Consider the following 17,531-nt stretch of genomic DNA (forward strand, 5'->3'; position numbering starts at 1 on the left):
TGGTGCCACCTGCACCCTTCTCTCCCCAAGCGCATTCGCGCTGATCCACAACACTCACTACTCACACACTGCTCCACACACCTGTCCAGTTGCACACCTGTGCAATCACACCTGTTCCATCCTCACACACACACGGCATCATCTCATCTAACTACTCCCCTCTGAAACTTGCGCTTCCCAGTCGTCCCTTTAACCTATTGCGCTCCCTCGTCATTATAATCCTTACTAATCTACCTGCGTCCCCACTACAGGTATCAGTCACTATCTAACCTTAACGTCACCTAATGTCATCTTTCTAGATCCCTACAATATAACCTAACCCACCCGGACTAGTTTTCACTGCCATACACCCCATAAGCTATTGCTCCTTTGCCCCCTCTTCTGTGAGGGATGGTGGATTTGCCATCCCACCACATCGGGGGTCTCTCTCTACCAATTTTGCACATCAAATTTCAATAAATTAAAAATTTGCCAATCACTACCCATCATCTGCCAATCACTACTGCCAATCCCTTGCCAATCATCAAATTTCGTTTTTTTCTAATTTTGGGGCCAAAACACTAACCTCATCACCCAGTCTACTCACTAATGCCTCTCGGTGCGCCAATTCCTGTCCAAAGCCCGGCTTCGTAAAGCCAAGCCATGAATGCGGGTTGTTCTGTGCCAGCGGCTGGATGCGTCCGGCACTCGGTGCAGGGACGGCGGCTTACCCGGGCCGAGATCCCACGCACCATCTCGGCGTGGAACCATCCAATGTCCCGATCTCGACCTGCCGGACTGCCTCAACAAAAAGTGGTCGCCATGACGACTCTTTCTATCGGGCCGCCCGCTCCGCCTAGTGGAGCACGGACGCGGCCGTTCAAAGCGAGGCCCAGCACGCACCGAGGGCCCGATTCGGCTATAAGTCGTTCTAAACTCTACCCCGTCTAACGTCGATGCTTCACCTGGACGCTTACACCCCGCAGCCCGTTCCTTGCTCACACATCCAGCCGTTTCCATGCTCCTCGTACCTTTCCTTACACACCCAGGTACACCCATTCCACTCACAGCCTTGGTCACACACCTGACCACCGAACACTTTGGCACACATTCGTTGGTAGCACACCTCACCAACACACCTCTTCGCGCCCCCTCCTCTGTCACCTCCTCTGTGACAATCACAGGTGTGCTCTCATTCGCACACCCAACCACGTGCCTCACCACCAACTCCAGCGTGCATTCCCACTCACGCTCTACCATTCCAGGTGTGCTTCCTTTCTCACCTGTCACCACCAACTCACGCTCCGTGTCACTCTCACTACTCTCACCTCCATTCTTGACAACGCACTCACCCTTACTCTTGACAGCGCACTCTTTCCCCATGCACCTGTCCGTCACACACCTTTCTCGCGCACACTCCTGCGCACACTCTCCCGTCACACCCTCTGTAACACTTACCACACCGCGCTTCCATGTGCTCCCTCGCACACGCGCTACGACCGACTCACTCTCGCCAGCACCCTCACTCCTTGGCACGCACTTTTTCCTCACACACCCCAGAGTCGGACTTTCTCGCACACCTCCTCTTTCGCACACCAGACCTGTCGCACACTTCACCAACAGCCTCTCACGAACACCCGGGTCCATCTCGACCCCCAAGCTTCTTAAATCCCCTGGCGCATCATACGCACGACCATATTGGTCACCACTTACACCGGGTCCTCTTCCTCTTCGCTTCTCCTCCATCACCTGCGAATCCCTCATCCGGTTAATGAGCACATCATCACGATCCAAACACAGACTTCGGACCAATTCTTTTATCTCCTCTTTTATCTCTTTCTTATCCCCTCTCCGTCGCTTCTTAATTTCGCTCACCCCTTCTTCCACTTCTTCTAATTTCTGCTTCACCTCCTTTATTCCCCGGTACGTCTCCTCAAGCTCGTCCTCTAAGGCTACCTTGACCGTTTCCAGGTGCGTCCTCACCTGCCGGTCCTTCGTCTCCATTACCTCTATCACCTCGTCCAGCCTCGTTGTCAGTCCCTCACGTACCATCTGACATTCCCTCTTCGTCGCTACCAAGTCATCTTTTAGTTCTTTCTGTGTCGCTTTTAAACCTCCTAATACCGCAGTGTTCCTTTGAACCTGCTCCACTAACTCCGTCTGTCCCACCGTCAGCTGCTCCACCTCCTGCGTCAGGTCCTCTATGCCCCCTTGTAACTTTACAGTCCCCTTTCTCACCTCCTTCTCCATGTGCTCCTTACAGTGCCTCACCTCCTCGCGCACTCCTCCGACCTCCTCACTCACACCTCTTCTGATCTCCTCTCCCATCACTTGCATCTCCTGCCCAGATGCCACCCTCATCTGCTCCATTTCCTCCCTGTGAGCATCCAGTTTGGTTTCTACCCCCATTCTGACCCCCTCTATCTGCTGCCCCATTTGGTTAACTTCCCTTTCCGCTTGGTTCCTCATGTCCCTCAATTTGCCTTCCATCCTGTTTTCTAACCCCTCTAACCCATTTTTCACTCCCTCTATCTGATTCTCCTGGGCAGCCATTCTATTTTCTACCCCCTCTAACCCCTTTTGCATCCCTTCCATTTGATTCTCTTGAGCGGCCATTCTGTTTTCTACCCCCATTAACCCATTTCTCACCTCTTTTATCCCGTTGTCTAACCCCTCACCAGTATTCCTCGCTTCGTCCCTCATTACCCCCATTTGGTTTCCCATCCCTTTGAAATTATCGTCTGTTTTTACCATAAAGGCCATCATCTGTTTCATAAACAGGTTCCAATTCATTGGCATCTCGGGTTCGGCTACCGCGACCACGGCCGCGGCTAAATTTGGTGCCGCTACACCCACGTGCGCGACAACGCTATTTTGCGACCCTGCCGCCCTCACTGCTTCGCTCTCCTCCTGTCCCTCATGTCCCTCAATTTGGTCCTGGACCGACCCTGCCTCACTCTCCCCTACCGGACCCCAGCTGTCTTGATCCGCCATAGCGCGACTTTCAAAATTCGGGTTTTTATTTTCGTAAAACAAATTCAAATTTCGCCGTTATAATTTCGCGCGGGAAACGCGCTCCGTTTCGAATTCTACCTCCCCAACACCAATTGTTACCCTAGTGGTACAATTGGTGTTCCAAAATTTGGGCCTAATAAATTTAGTCCCAGGTTCGAATCCGACACTCCTGACACCAATTGTTACAGACACGGTTGTGGATGTTAGTTTACCGAGCGGTTTGGTATGACCACGTCTGCACAGTTTACCCGATTATGCTCGAACGTTGACGAGTCGCGCTACGCTAGGTCAATGAAGGAAAAAGACACAACGGCTGGGATTCAAATGACACGACACCAAGGGTTCAGTTCTCAAGACCTCCGGAGGAGGTTATATTATGGCGGAAGGTTAGATTACAACTACAAGAGGGACAGCATAGAAAGACAAGCACTTAGACACACTCTTATATTAACCCCAACAGACGACAGATAAACGGGACAAAAACTGACTCACACGGGGATTGATGGCAAGGAAAGGCAGGATCGATGGCTCCAGGTGCACCTGGGCTCAGGGCAGAATCGACCCGGTTCGGTCCGGTCCAAAGATGCGGGGAGGTATCGTCGCGCTGGGGGTGGCGGTGGCTTCCTCTGCTCTCCGTAGTTCAGGCGCATCTGACCTCACATCCGGTAAGTCGCCGCGTATATCCGGCGGGGAGTGACACGCCCTCGGCTCGTTAGCTCCGCCCCAGATGGAATCGGCTCGTTGCTTCTCATTGGGTGCGTGCGGGGGGGTTACCGGCTCCGCCCTTGACGAGGGGCTGACAGGGAGACCCTTCGCGGTAACCCCGTGGAGCGCATGGTCATGGCGGCTAACCGAGCCGGTGTGAGGACGCACACTCCCCCCGCGCGCCGTTGTTGTAGTTGTTGTTGTAGCTGTAGTTGTTGTTGTTGTTGTTGTTTGGGGAAGAAGATGGGAGGAGGTATGGGAAGGTCCTAAACTCACTACTGGTGCCATATAATCACATTCTGGTGCAACGAAGAGTCAGAATTAATGGAAACGAGTCCTTAACTGACATAGACTAAGAATAACTAGCAAGATGTCCGAAAGTTGTCTACGTGAGATGCGGTGGACCTGGGCACGACATTTAATGGGGGAAAAAGGGGAAGGTCGGTTCTACAGAGTGTTATTTACAGGCAATGGGACTAGGGAATGGGGGATTGGGGATAGTTGGGGAGTATTGGGGAAATAGGGGAATATTTACAAGCGGATATGGAGGCCAAATGCCATATTCGCAACAATATATATATATATATATATATATATATATATATATATATATATATATATATATATATATATATATATATATATATATATATATATATATATATATATATATATATATATATATATATATATATATATATATATATATATATATATATATGTCGAGATCGAAGACCTCAAGGGAAGGAAGAAGAAGAAGAATCAGAGGAAGAAGAGCAACAATGTTTAATAAAATCGATTATACACACACGTGTGGAGCGAGGCTCGAGAATGTACCGCCTACACGCAGCGGACAATTCCTCAAGACACTCGCTAAAAAATAAGTGGAAAGGCATTTCATTTATAGCAAAATATTAGACAAGAATCTGCGCTAAAGACATAGCACTAATGGGCCATAAGGACAACACCTCCCATTGTCCCGTCCTATAGAAGGTCAAATTTAGACAACAAGATGTAAGCATAATGATAGGCTACGCTTTTTTTGGCTATCTATCTAAACATATCGGACCTGAGCGCAGGCCGAAGTAAATATTCTTATACACTAGGCTAAATGGTAGATGAAGATTGGATACGTCCTTGGTTTAGGAGACATACTAAACACTACGAAGATATATAATTAATTATTCCCTTTGTGAAGGAGGCGTTTGGATGACATCTTTTTCCTGTACGTGGGTCGAGAGCATTTTATCTACTGTTTGGCACATTCATTCAAGGACTAATTTACTAGGCTAAGGATCCACCCTGCACGTTGAGCCTCGAAACCACATTTTGTCCACTCACCTCTGTCTGCAGTTGAGTTCAAATCAGTTTTCAGAAGCACGATATATAATTTCAGATGTTATGATCAATTGAGTCATGGGGCTAAAACCCTAATGGCTGACAGTTCCTTCCTTTGTCTTTACAAGACACCTCCTTGGAAAGACACCAAATTCATCAATTAGTTACATGCCAGGCACGACATAGCGTCACGTATGCTCAAAGAGAGATACCGGCCCTAACTGGTCGTCTAACATTCAACGTATGAATTGTTAGCCATAATTCGCGACGACGGCGCCTGGTTTAAGAGATTGCTGCCGCCCGCCAGATTCCGAATCCACCCTCGCTGCGGCATAGGTGCGACCCAGTTGCCAGCCAGATTAAGGGGCCCTCTTTATGCAGGCGAGGTCCTCGCGAATCAGGGCAAACAATCGACGTCCAATGCCATCAAGCCTTGTACATGTGATTGCTGGGTGGTGTAAGTGGTGGTGAGGGTGGTTCTTCCGGATACATGTTTGCCATCCGCTCCTCACTGCTGGTATAATAGCAATGACTTTTAAAAGAACCTACACTTTCTAAATCACAGGTTAAATCATCCCAACTAAAATCATAATCATTATCAGAATCCCAAGCATCAATAGGTTCATCGATTACCCCATATACTCCTTCCTTTTCTGCCAACAATATATCCAAAGCCACTTGATTCTGCATCACCATCGTTTGCATATGCATTAATTCGTTTTCCAATTGTAGTTCTGCGATTCAGGTTTCGTTTCCAATTCGTTCCATTACTAATGCGAGACTATCTATTTGCCAATCATTCATAATACATAAGAGGCGTTAGCCAGTACACGCAAGGGATTTTCAACACAAGTATTACAATCATCACAAACATCGATGCAGGCATCAGCCAGTAGCCAGTTCCCACAAGGGATTTTCACAGTCATCACAAAAATCAATACAAAATTCTGAAGCGCTGGTCACATCTGCCTTGTTGAAGGACCCATTCAGATCGACGGCCTCTGTGGTCAAGATCATGGTTTTCCAACGGCGATTTCTTCATCGTCCATCCTGAAAAATACTTTCTTACACACACCATGATCAATTCCTAGCCCCCCGTCCCACTAATTGGCATTTAGTTACCTTATCTCTCAGATGGTTGGCTTATTCATAGCCGCATTTCCTGTGTCGTGTCTGGAAATTCAAATGCCATATTTACTTTCACTAATTTCCGAAAATACCTTCCTTTTAATCATCTTCCCTACATCTAATAATACATGATTTACCAAATTTACCTTGCGAAAAATGGATCCCAGATAACAAGTCCCTCCCCTACACTATTCTGGCACAAAATTGTTGCATCCCACAGATGCCACGATTATTTGAACAAACTCATTTTCCTAATCCACCCTTTCAATTTTCATTTCAATTTAAAGTCAATCCAATGTCCTCTTTTAGCATCCCATGCACCTGTTGCAGACACCTGTTTTAGCCTGAAGCGGTATATTAAACTAAATGTGATTGCCACCCCTAACAGGCGGTGGTGCAGCATCCTCGATCTGTGGTGGTGCGTTTGAGGTGTCTGTGTTTGTGGGTATGGCCAACTTACAATGTGTGGCATGTACCCAGGACGACTTGCCCTCACCAAAACACCGCTGTTGGTGTGATCAGAAGAACTTGGTATGGCCCCGTCCACCTTGGTTCGAGCGCAGTCTTACGGGTGAAATGCTTCACCAGCACGTAATCTCCAGTCGCCTCGAAGGTGTGGATAGGCTTGCTTGTTGGCTCCGGCAGGGCCTCTCAAACGCGTTCATGTATGTTGCGTGCTACATGGGAGAGATCTATGCAAAACTTTAAAAAAACATGTCATCCATGATAGGTAATTCAAGGGCTGCCATATCCACTGGCGCTGATACCGATGACATATAGCGCACGAGCGACAGACCATGGTAACCACAGTCGAAAGGCCTGGTGCTGCCCAGGTGGAAGTGACCTGCCTCATCACCTCACCCCCCTATGGCACACATGGCCATTTGGATGCGCCATGCGTGCCAACCATGGCAATAAAGCTCGCGGTGCCACGGGTTTGTCATTAATCGTCCACATTTGTCCTTCTGCGGGGCGTTGAGCTCCCAATTTAATCCAATTTTTGCTGTTCTACGTTTGAGGCCGCGGCTTGTAATTGTATTACATCGAACTCTGTAGGTGCGGATGTCGGAACGTCTGTCTTGAGGTGCCAAATTAATTATGAACCCTTCATTGTTGTCCAACACCTGGACCGTTCGGTGTTCAACATTGTATCGACGCCTTACTGGCGTTTTCCGCAGTCGGTCCATCATCCATGTACGACAGTACCCTGCCATTCCCAAAAATCGCAACGAACACACTAACTCTTCACTGTTATCCTTCACTTCACTTCAAAATTTCACTGTTATCCTATCAATACCTGGACAATTTTTTCCTTTCCTTCCTAGATACGCGAATTTCACATCAGTATAAACCCACTGGAAAAATTATCTGAAAAATAACTAGCCTCCCAAAACCATTTCCCTGCAAGAGCGGGGTTAGCCTTGCGGTCCACATGACAATCTTTTTTATTTTGCTCTATCACCTCCCTTTGAGCAATAATTTAATTGGTGTGATTCCCATATACCCACTCCTGGTGGAGTTCTGTTCACCTGGTCTGCAGAGCCGTGATCCAATCTTCACCAGCCCCCAATCACCTTCTTATCACAAAACAACAGTCCATAACTAACCACTTTTCTTTATTTCCCGTCTTTTCCATCAACTTTTATAATCTTTTCCCCTCCCTTTCTTAGCAAACCTTGCAAAGTCACTTGTCATTGACAAATGATCCATCTAATTCGACTTTCCTTTAACATCTTCGCACTTTCCATGACCTTCTTCACACTTACTTTAAACCTTTTCTTCAGACACAACCCACATGAGTTATGAATACAATTTCCCCTTCCAGGCACGTGTCTAGTCACTCACAAAGTGTCCATAAGACAACGTCATCATATTCCACAGAACTCCACCACTCTATTAAATCCTAAGCATACCCAATGGGCAATCCACGAAAAAATCAAAGCATTTTCAGTCCCCTTTTTCCCATATACTAGTCAATGTAAGTCAGCCAAACATAAACAAAGAGGTTCCAGCGAGTTGTGACCTCCATAACTCTAAACAACTCCGCTGGCACCTTTTAAAACAAACTTTCCCAGTCACTTACTAAAATAAAGTGCAGCTCTTGTCCGTAGATATACGTTAACCAAGGTTACATGAGACTTGACAACAATAGAATTTGGCTACCTACAGAAAAAGTACCTGCACAACACATTTACAAACCAATTCGTCCCCTCGTATTAGGGAACGTCACAAATGTTCCACCACAATTTACAGCAGGTGACCACCCACCTGCCTTCTGTCGAAGTCCAGTTCAATTTCCATTCACAGACAGACAGACAGACGAACCCCCAACGTACTAACAGGATGGTCTCACAGAGGCCATTCCATTCAAATCTGTAGGCTGCCACGATTCTTCCCGCCAGGACACACCATCATAGTCCCCATAGTCACACGACACGTCAGCAGACACAGTGAATGACATTCAACATCATAACAAACGCCGCAGAAACTGCTCCTCCTTGATCCATATCTGCAGACGCAGTCAGACACACCCAGTTGGACAGACAGACTGGCTCCACATTACAACTGCAAACATCCGAAATGACAACAGCTAACACCAAATATTTATTGTCCCCCTTTCAGGGAAGTCAAATCAACCACCATTAAAGCACAAAACAGAAAACGACCATATACTCAGAGTATATGCCATATACTCAGAGTGAGACCCGAAAATCAAGCAGACAGACCGACAATCGAACCTGTCTTTCGACACTGCCGAACGACAAGTTCACAGACACTGAGGGAGTGACATTCGACCCCCAGTAGATACCGCGGACACCGCTTTGGTCCGCACCAGCAACTCCCTCAAAATCAGTGTTCAGAGACATGACTCCATAGACAGCCAGAAAGCCAGACAAATACGGACACACACACACAGAGATTAATATATTTTTACAGATTAATATACAGAGATTAATAGATTAATATAAACAATTAATATATTGTCCACATTCATCTTGGTCAGCCCAACCCATTCTGGCTCTCCCCAAGAGCTCTGTGTCCGGACAGACAGACAGATAAACGGACCGGGTGAAACCATAACCATCCATCCTTCCGATTGGACTCACGTCAGCATCACATGTCATTCTTGCCTTCATTCAACGCATTCTGTCATCCCACGTCGGCCAAATACAAGCCCCGGCCATGCCGTTGAATAAACACCCTGTCGGTTGACAGCCTATTATTTTTGACTTTCACTCCCATTCTCCCTTGCTACATCTGGAGAGCCGTTAATGTGGGGATGTAATTGAACACTTGTTTTAAAGCCCTGTCTACACATGCTCTCCATAACATTCTCATTATTCCCTGCCAATTTTACTCATCCGGATTGCCCAACGCCCGTAGGCAATTTGGGGAATCCCTTGTCAGTCAATGACACACATCAATGACACACACACAATAAACACAAATACACGCTGCAATGACAGATCATTCATTCCCTTATACACACATGCCATGTGACTGACCATTCATTCTCCATACAATACAGTATAAATTCATGCACACTCATGCACACTTCAATCCTACTTACCTGTGAACTCTAACACATCCAGTGCGTAGCTTAACTTAAAATACTCATTATTCTACCTTTCTTGGGCTAGTCCCTCCTGGTAGTCCTAAGATCGGGTCGCCCCCCGATTCCTAACCTTAAACGCAGTTCTCACGCCGGAGTAACTTAATACCTATTATCTATCACCCACATATGGGTCTACCTGCTTCCCACGCAGGAAGCTTACCTCCTTATCCCGGGCGCCCTGTATAATCGATTCATTACCCACTGCTGCTCTGGTTTAAACTAAATTTGGTTCGGAATGCAAGCCAGGTGGTACAGCCGACAGAGGTCCATACGTCCAAAGCAAGGCGGGAGGCTTCAATTTCGAGGTGCAAAAATGCGTACCCACCAAATTAGATGCCGGCAGGCCTCCCTCCCGACCTGGAACGTGAGGATCCACCTCGTCTGCACACTTGGATGTATCCCACTTCTGACACCAAAATTGTCGAGATCGAAGACCTCAAGGGAAGGAAGAAGAAGAAGAATCAGAGGAAGAAGAGCAACAATGTTTAATAAAATCGATTATACACACACGTGTGGAGCGAGGCTCGAGAATGTACCGCCTACACGCAGCGGACAATTCCTCAAGACACTCGCTAAAAAATAAGTGGAAAGGCATTTCATTTATAGCAAAATATTAGACAAGAATCTGCGCTAAAGACATAGCACTAATGGGCCATAAGGACAACACCTCCCATTGTCCCGTCCTATAGAAGGTCAAATTTAGACAACAAGATGTAAGCATAATGATAGGCTACGCTTTTTTTGGCTATCTATCTAAACATATCAGACCTGAGCGCAGGCCGAAGTAAATATTCTTATACACTAGGCTAAATGGTAGATGAAGATTGGATACGTCCTTGGTTTAGGAGACATACTAAACACTACGAAGATATATAATTAATTATTCCCTTTGTGAAGGAGGCGTTTGGATGACATCTTTTTCCTGTACGTGGGTCGAGAGCATTTTATCTACTGTTTGGCACATTCATTCAAGGACTAATTTACTAGGCTAAGGATCCACCCTGCACGTTGAGCCTCGAAACCACATTTTGTCCACTCACCTCTGTCTGCAGTTGAGTTCAAATCAGTTTTCAGAAGCACGATATATAATTTCAGATGTTATGATCAATTGAGTCATGGGGCTAAAACCCTAATGGCTGACATATATATATATATATATATATATATATATATATATATATATATATATATGTATGTATGTATGTATGTATGTATGTATGTGTATGTATGTATGTATGTATATGTATGTATGTATGTATATGTATGTATGTATATATATGTATGTATGTATGTATATATATGTATGTATGTATGTATATATATGTATGTATGTATATATGTATGTATATATGTATGTATGTATATATATATATGTATGTATATATATATATATATACGCGCACACATATGCACACGTACACATACACATATACACACACAAACACATGTACACCCACACACATATATACATACACATACACACACGTACACCCACACACATATATACACACATACATACACACACACACACACACACGTACACATGTACACACACATATACATATCTCGTTTTTTCATTTCTGCTCCTCACAATTTTGTCTGATTCACACACACACACACACACACACACACACACACACACACACACACACACACACACACACACACACACACACACACACACACACACACACACACATATATATATATATATGTACATATATACACATATACACATATATACACACACATACATACACACACATATACACATCTCATTTTTTCACTCCCGTCTCTGTGCGGTTCTTGCTACATTCTGTTCGTCTGCATTGACGTTCGTCGACGGACTCGTTCGCCCGTCTCATTCGTTTTCTTGCTACATCCTGTTCAAGTCTGCGTTCTTCATTGACCGTCGCATTCATTTTGGAAATGGAAGTTTCCACGCAACGCATGAATTGTCACGATCCTCAAGAGGAAGTGTCTCGTCATCATCAAATGAGAAATGGCAAGTAAATTACATTGTGAAAATAAAAGATTTCAAATAAACCTATTTAAAGTGTATGCGCACATAACTAATAAAAAAAAAACGAAGAAATATCTCTCAGTAATTTCCTGAAACATATTTTACTTCCGGATAATAATGTTGAATGAAATAAGAAAGAACGAAGATATATATGTCGTTTTTGTGCCGACTCTCATAAAACGTAAAAGTAATATATCGTAACGGAAAAGAAAAAGCGAATTTTTTTATATATGTCGACATTTTCCCCGAATGTTATTTTAGGCGGTGTATTTTCATGTATCGTGGTGGCGCGATTTTTATAAATATATCTCGGCAATTTCCCGTGTGTGCGGAATGTTCTCAATTATTTCTGACACCGAGTCTAAAACCATTGATAAAAATTAAATCAGATGGTGAATTCAAGATAAAATCGTGAGGGTGACTCAATGAATGGGCTTTAGTTTACAGGCCTTTGAGAAATCATTTCGTTCTATAAACGGAAACTTTCTTGGGATTCTCTTCCCGTTTTTTTTCAACCGAGTCTAACACTATGTTAGTGACTGTTAAAAATGAAATGATATATCGAATTAGAATTGAAATAAACCTGTGCGAGAGAGAAAGACAGCATGGGCCTAACTAAACAGGCCTCAAAGCCATTCGAGGTAATAAAATGGTGGATATTTGTTTACATGAAGCCTCTCCAAGAATGGGTGGAGCTACTCTCTCAACGGAGTAAGCCACACCCCCGGACAGACGGACAGAATCACCTACACCTATTATAATATAGATATATGTACATATTCACAGCTATATGTGATTAGCATTGATTTTGGCAGGAAGTGAACAGACAGGAAGGACCAGCTTCACAACCACACAATGCTCTGTATCCCAGTACAGTGTGTTGAAAAATACCTGGATAACTTTGGTTGTAAATATATTTAAAACCACAAATTATACAACGATACCCTTTGGTTTATATGATCAATATAGAAACTCAAAGTTTTTTGCACACCATCAATACACTTCAATGTGAGCTCCGTTTGTCGCACGCAGGAAATAAAGGCGGAACACGAGTTCTTGCCATGTTAAGCTCAGCATGCTTGCGTCCACCAGTGCGTATGCAGCTGTGATCCGAGAACAAATATCCCGCAGGTTTGCCACATTGGTGTTGTAGACAACATCTTTGACAAACCCTACAGAAAAAAATATCAAGGGGGTGTTATGTCTGGTGAATGTGGGGACCAGACGGTTGGTCCCTCTTGGCCAATCCTGCGACCTTAATTTTTTTCATTCTGGATGGCTCAAACGACTAAGGCCCAACGAGAGGGTGTGCCGTCCTGTTGAAAAATGATATCAGGTTGCAGGTCTTCAATCTGTGGGAAAGGCGAATCCTTCTAACATGTAAGTTGATGAGGTCATTGTATCCTCCGCAAAGAAAGACGGACCCACCAAGTTCATCAGAATGGTTTATTCAAACAAAAACATGGATAAGGCCACACCACATATTGACCTTTGGACTCTTGCGTATGTGTTCAACGACCACGTGGGGGTTTTCAGAGCCCCAGATCCTCACATTGTGCCAGTTGATCTTCCGCTACACATGAAAGCAAGCTTTGTGAACATGATCTTTTTTCAGGTTATCTTCATCATCCTCTATGCGACTGAGCATTTCCAAGGCAAACACCTTGTGTTTGGGTCCATCATTTGGTTTGGGTTCTGACAGAATCTGCATCTTATTGACATGAAGCTTCAGTCTTTTATGCAAAATCCTGTGTATGGCATTAACGGCCATCATTCAGCCATTCTTGGTCGGATTACAAAACAAAATCTTCTGCATATGCATGCTTAGGTATTGTCTTTGTACCCAGTTTGGACAAAATCGGTCCATGTATGTCGAGAAATGTTTGGGGACACGTTTAGGTAACAAAATGGCCACCAGTCAGCTGTCTTGGATCTGATCTCGAAAGAAAATGACGTGTATATGTAAGCAATCATTCATTATCTGTTTGCCAAACTTGAACAACGTCGGTAAATGCATGTCCAAGAAATGGTTGAGGACGTACGTGTTCAACATTGGGTTTTATACAACCGAAATGGCCTCCAGTCAGCCATATTTGATTGCATCACGAAACAAAATGATATGCATATGTATACCATCATGCATTATCTTTGTGCTTATTTATGAATAAATCGGTCCATACATCTCCGTGATATGGTTGCAGACACACACACGGACGGGACGGGCAGACGTGACCCAATCCATAAGCCCCCGTTTTGGAGCAAGTCCAATGGGGACTAAAAAGTCTGAACATTTAATGATTAAAAAGCAGTGAAATAAGTGAGTATTTTGTTTTATAATTGGCTGTGGTTGATATAATGGCGAGCGTTAAGAAGAGGAAGGTTGACTCGTGCCATGCTTTTCAGTCAGTTGGAATGATTAGTTGCCTGACTGTTTGTGTATGTGCTGTTTAAATTGCTAACAGATCAAGAAGCATATATTCACCCACATCAAGTTTAACAATCGCTGTTACAACCCTCAGATTAGGAAAGGTTCCTTACTACTGCTAATTTTGCCATTTAAGAAGCAGTGTCATTAAGGGGATCCTGCAGTTCTCACAGAGCCTGCTGTGCACCTGGTGGTTTGGTACCTAGCAATTCGGCATCACCGTCTGTGACATTAACAGCATTCCCGAGATGAGGCAGGTTCCCGAGGAAGGGAAAATGATACAATGCCTTATCTCCATTAGCAGGTTCGAGCCTTTCTTGATGGCCCCATCTCGCATTGAATCTCCATTTAGCATGTTTGAGCCCAAAATGTACATCTTCATGTTATATTTGTCTGAGCGATGTACAGAGCTGGACATTTGACGCGTTGTTACAAATTTCCCATGACCACGGTAATGGCAGACGAATTGGATTGCATTGCATTATTTTATTCTTGTTGCAAATTTACCATTCATGGATGGGTGATCACAGTGGGTGATTGAGAAGAAGGAATATGTGGATAATGATCTGCATTGTCAGTGCATTTGAAATGGAACAAAAAGAAACCTCGCCTGCAAACGGTTTATTAAACGAAAAGTGTATTAAAGTTAAATTATTGAAACGAAGAGGTTTCAATAAAAATCGCTTTCAGGACTTGAACACACACTGCTTTAGACCTGACAGAATTTCATTTATTTGGTTTACGTCTGGATAATTTGATATTGTGACATGATAAAAACGCTATCGAAGTTCGCATTTGTTTTGCATTATCTCATTTGAGGTTCAAGTGCAATTCAAATTCTAATACATTATTATAACCGAGACTCCATATGGAATGCACATCTCTCTCCTCATGGATATTTATTATCTTGAATCAAGTACATATATATAATATTGTGATCACATCCACAATTGTTTTGAAGATTCTATGATCTCAACGACGACGTCATGGCAATTGATTTGCGATTGGTAATTTATCTTTCCATCCCAGGATGTTCCTGGGAACCACTAGGGGGAGCTCGTCGCTTGTTAAAGGGTGTGTTGTGACCTGTCTTGCCCGTAAGAAGCTGTCTGGAAGACAGACCTCCGGTGTCCAGGAAAAATGACCGTCATTACAACTTTCATGACGTCCATAAAGTCCATTCATCAAGTAATATTTACATCAAGTTTTTACCTGTACCGAGTTTGAATTAGATCACTTCAGCCGTTCTCAAGTTATAGACCTATTACAGACTTTGACCTTTGACCTTTGACCGCTTGACCACAAAATATCATCAGTTCATCTTTACATTATTCTACATAAGTGTGCCAAATTTGTTAAAAATCCCATCACTGGTTCACAAGTTATCGCAGTAACAGGATTTTTACCTAACATGACCTCTGACCTTTGACCTCGTGACCCCAAAATCGAATCGGTTCAGATTTACCTCTTTATACATACCTGCACCAAGTTTGATTCAGATCCCTTCAGCCATTCTCAAGTTATCGCGGTAACGAAAACCTATCATGGACGGACAGCCAGATGGACAACCTGAAATCATAACGCCTCAGGCGACTTTGTCGAGGGAGGCATAAAAAAAACGAATATCCAGGCGGGCAATGAAAATAAAATAATCGTGACCGAAAGATGGAATTTTAACCACTAAATATTTAAATCACGTGCTTTCAATCAGAGGTAGTTCTTAATACATACAATGAACTTTGGTGCAGGAGGAATCCATTTGGCCCATCATGCCTGTGTTGCACCATCCCCAGTATCCATCCTCCATCCACAAACAAGCTACCTACAAGTCCTGCTAATATCCCATATCCCGCTATCTCCAATGTATCCAGGTACCTATCAAATTCCAATTTAAACCTATCTATCCCCTCAACTGCCACTACCTTTCCTGGAAGACAATTCAATGCATTAAGCACTCCCCTATAAGCTGCAAATTTGTCTGAATTATGCCTGTTGCTTGTGTTCTTTATGACTTCCCTAAAAATAGTAAATTTCCTGTTTGATTTTCCATTTAGTTTGACTGCCAGACAGGCAGACGACTGAAAAAACTACCTTACTCTGTGCGCATGCCCACTCGAAATGAGACTCCGTACAATTTACCAAATTCAGTGCCAAAGTATTCCTAAACTGCAGGTTCGTGTTCTGCACTGTTCAAAATATAACATTCGATTGAAATTGTTCCTCAATCTTAGACTTGCATCTGTAGACAGACAGAGTGAAACAATTTCTCAACCCCGCTTCTTGCTTCGTACGCAGGATAATGAAAGGGACCACTTGTATTTAAAAATTGTCGTTCATTTGATGCATCATCATTCTGTTCCAAACCATCCCCAGGGTGCTACCAGAGCTGGATGCTGAGTTTGTGGGTGAGAACGTGCCTGATGGGACCTGGATCCAGCCTGGATCTCACTTTCTCAAGCTTTGGCGGCTTCGTAACTGTGGTGCGCAGGCCTGGACGGAGGACACAAAGGTGCATTATACACGCAGTGGTTTAACTGTTCACGATACTGGATTCGCTTCCCAGCAGTTGTAGGTTCTAATCCAGCCGAAGGTGGCATTAGCAAGGATTTTGCTTCCAAGTCTCCTTTCGGTAGGGGACCACCTAAGCCTAACCCTGCTTCAATTAAGCCTGCTCTCTTTGCGGTGCCAGTCCACACTTTATGGTACAGTATTTGTTTTTTAAATCCCCTCAAAGTAACTTGGGATGTGTGAAGCAGTGCTGCCCTTATTCCCCATTTATTTTTTGAGTCCAAACAGGTTATCTCAGGCAGATGCTTCATTACCTGTGCACTGGATTATTACCTCCGCCACTGAAAGTGGACAGCGTCTATCTTTTCACCCCAGTCTGTCTGAATTTATTAAATTTTGGTGGAGATCCCGATCCCAATCCAGGTACTATATATATATTTTTAAAAATTTAAGTTCTTCTTCACCTTTGAGAGATGGGGCCAAAAACTACTGCATATACAGCATGATATTTCAAAAAGTTATGGACGAGTTATTACATAACTAGTTGGATGACTTAGTTCAAGCCCGGATCCGGCCTATCGGTGTGGATACAAAGCGTAATTGTTCAGCCTGGCAGAGGTATGCAGTCTACCGAGTGCTGTTCTAATTGTATCTGCAACACGGAAATAAGTGTGACAAACAATTAAACATGGCATTTTATCCTTTATGTTCATTGTGCGTCAATGAAACGTTGATTCATCCATCTTGCGAACAACATGTATGCACAATTGCCATTGCTATCCAATTTCGCAGCA

At 44.1% G+C, this 17,531-nt stretch overlaps 1 protein-coding gene across 3 annotated transcripts in view; it reads left to right on the forward strand.

The window, feature by feature from the left end:
- Positions 1-17,531, forward strand: part of NBR1 (NBR1 autophagy cargo receptor) — a 69,192-nt gene that overhangs the window by 33,161 nt on the left and 18,500 nt on the right. For all 3 annotated transcript variants that reach the window (XM_068131937.2, XM_068131938.2, XM_068131940.2), the window contains one exon: positions 16,603-16,738. In XM_068131937.2, coding sequence (XP_067988038.2) covers positions 16,603-16,738 — 136 coding nt within the window. The remainder of the gene's footprint in view (positions 1-16,602; positions 16,739-17,531) is intronic.

This window comes from Myxine glutinosa, chromosome 12 (assembly GCF_964187855.1).
Source record: "Myxine glutinosa chromosome 12, kmMyxGlut1.1, whole genome shotgun sequence".
Lineage (NCBI taxonomy): Eukaryota > Metazoa > Chordata > Myxini > Myxiniformes > Myxinidae > Myxine > Myxine glutinosa.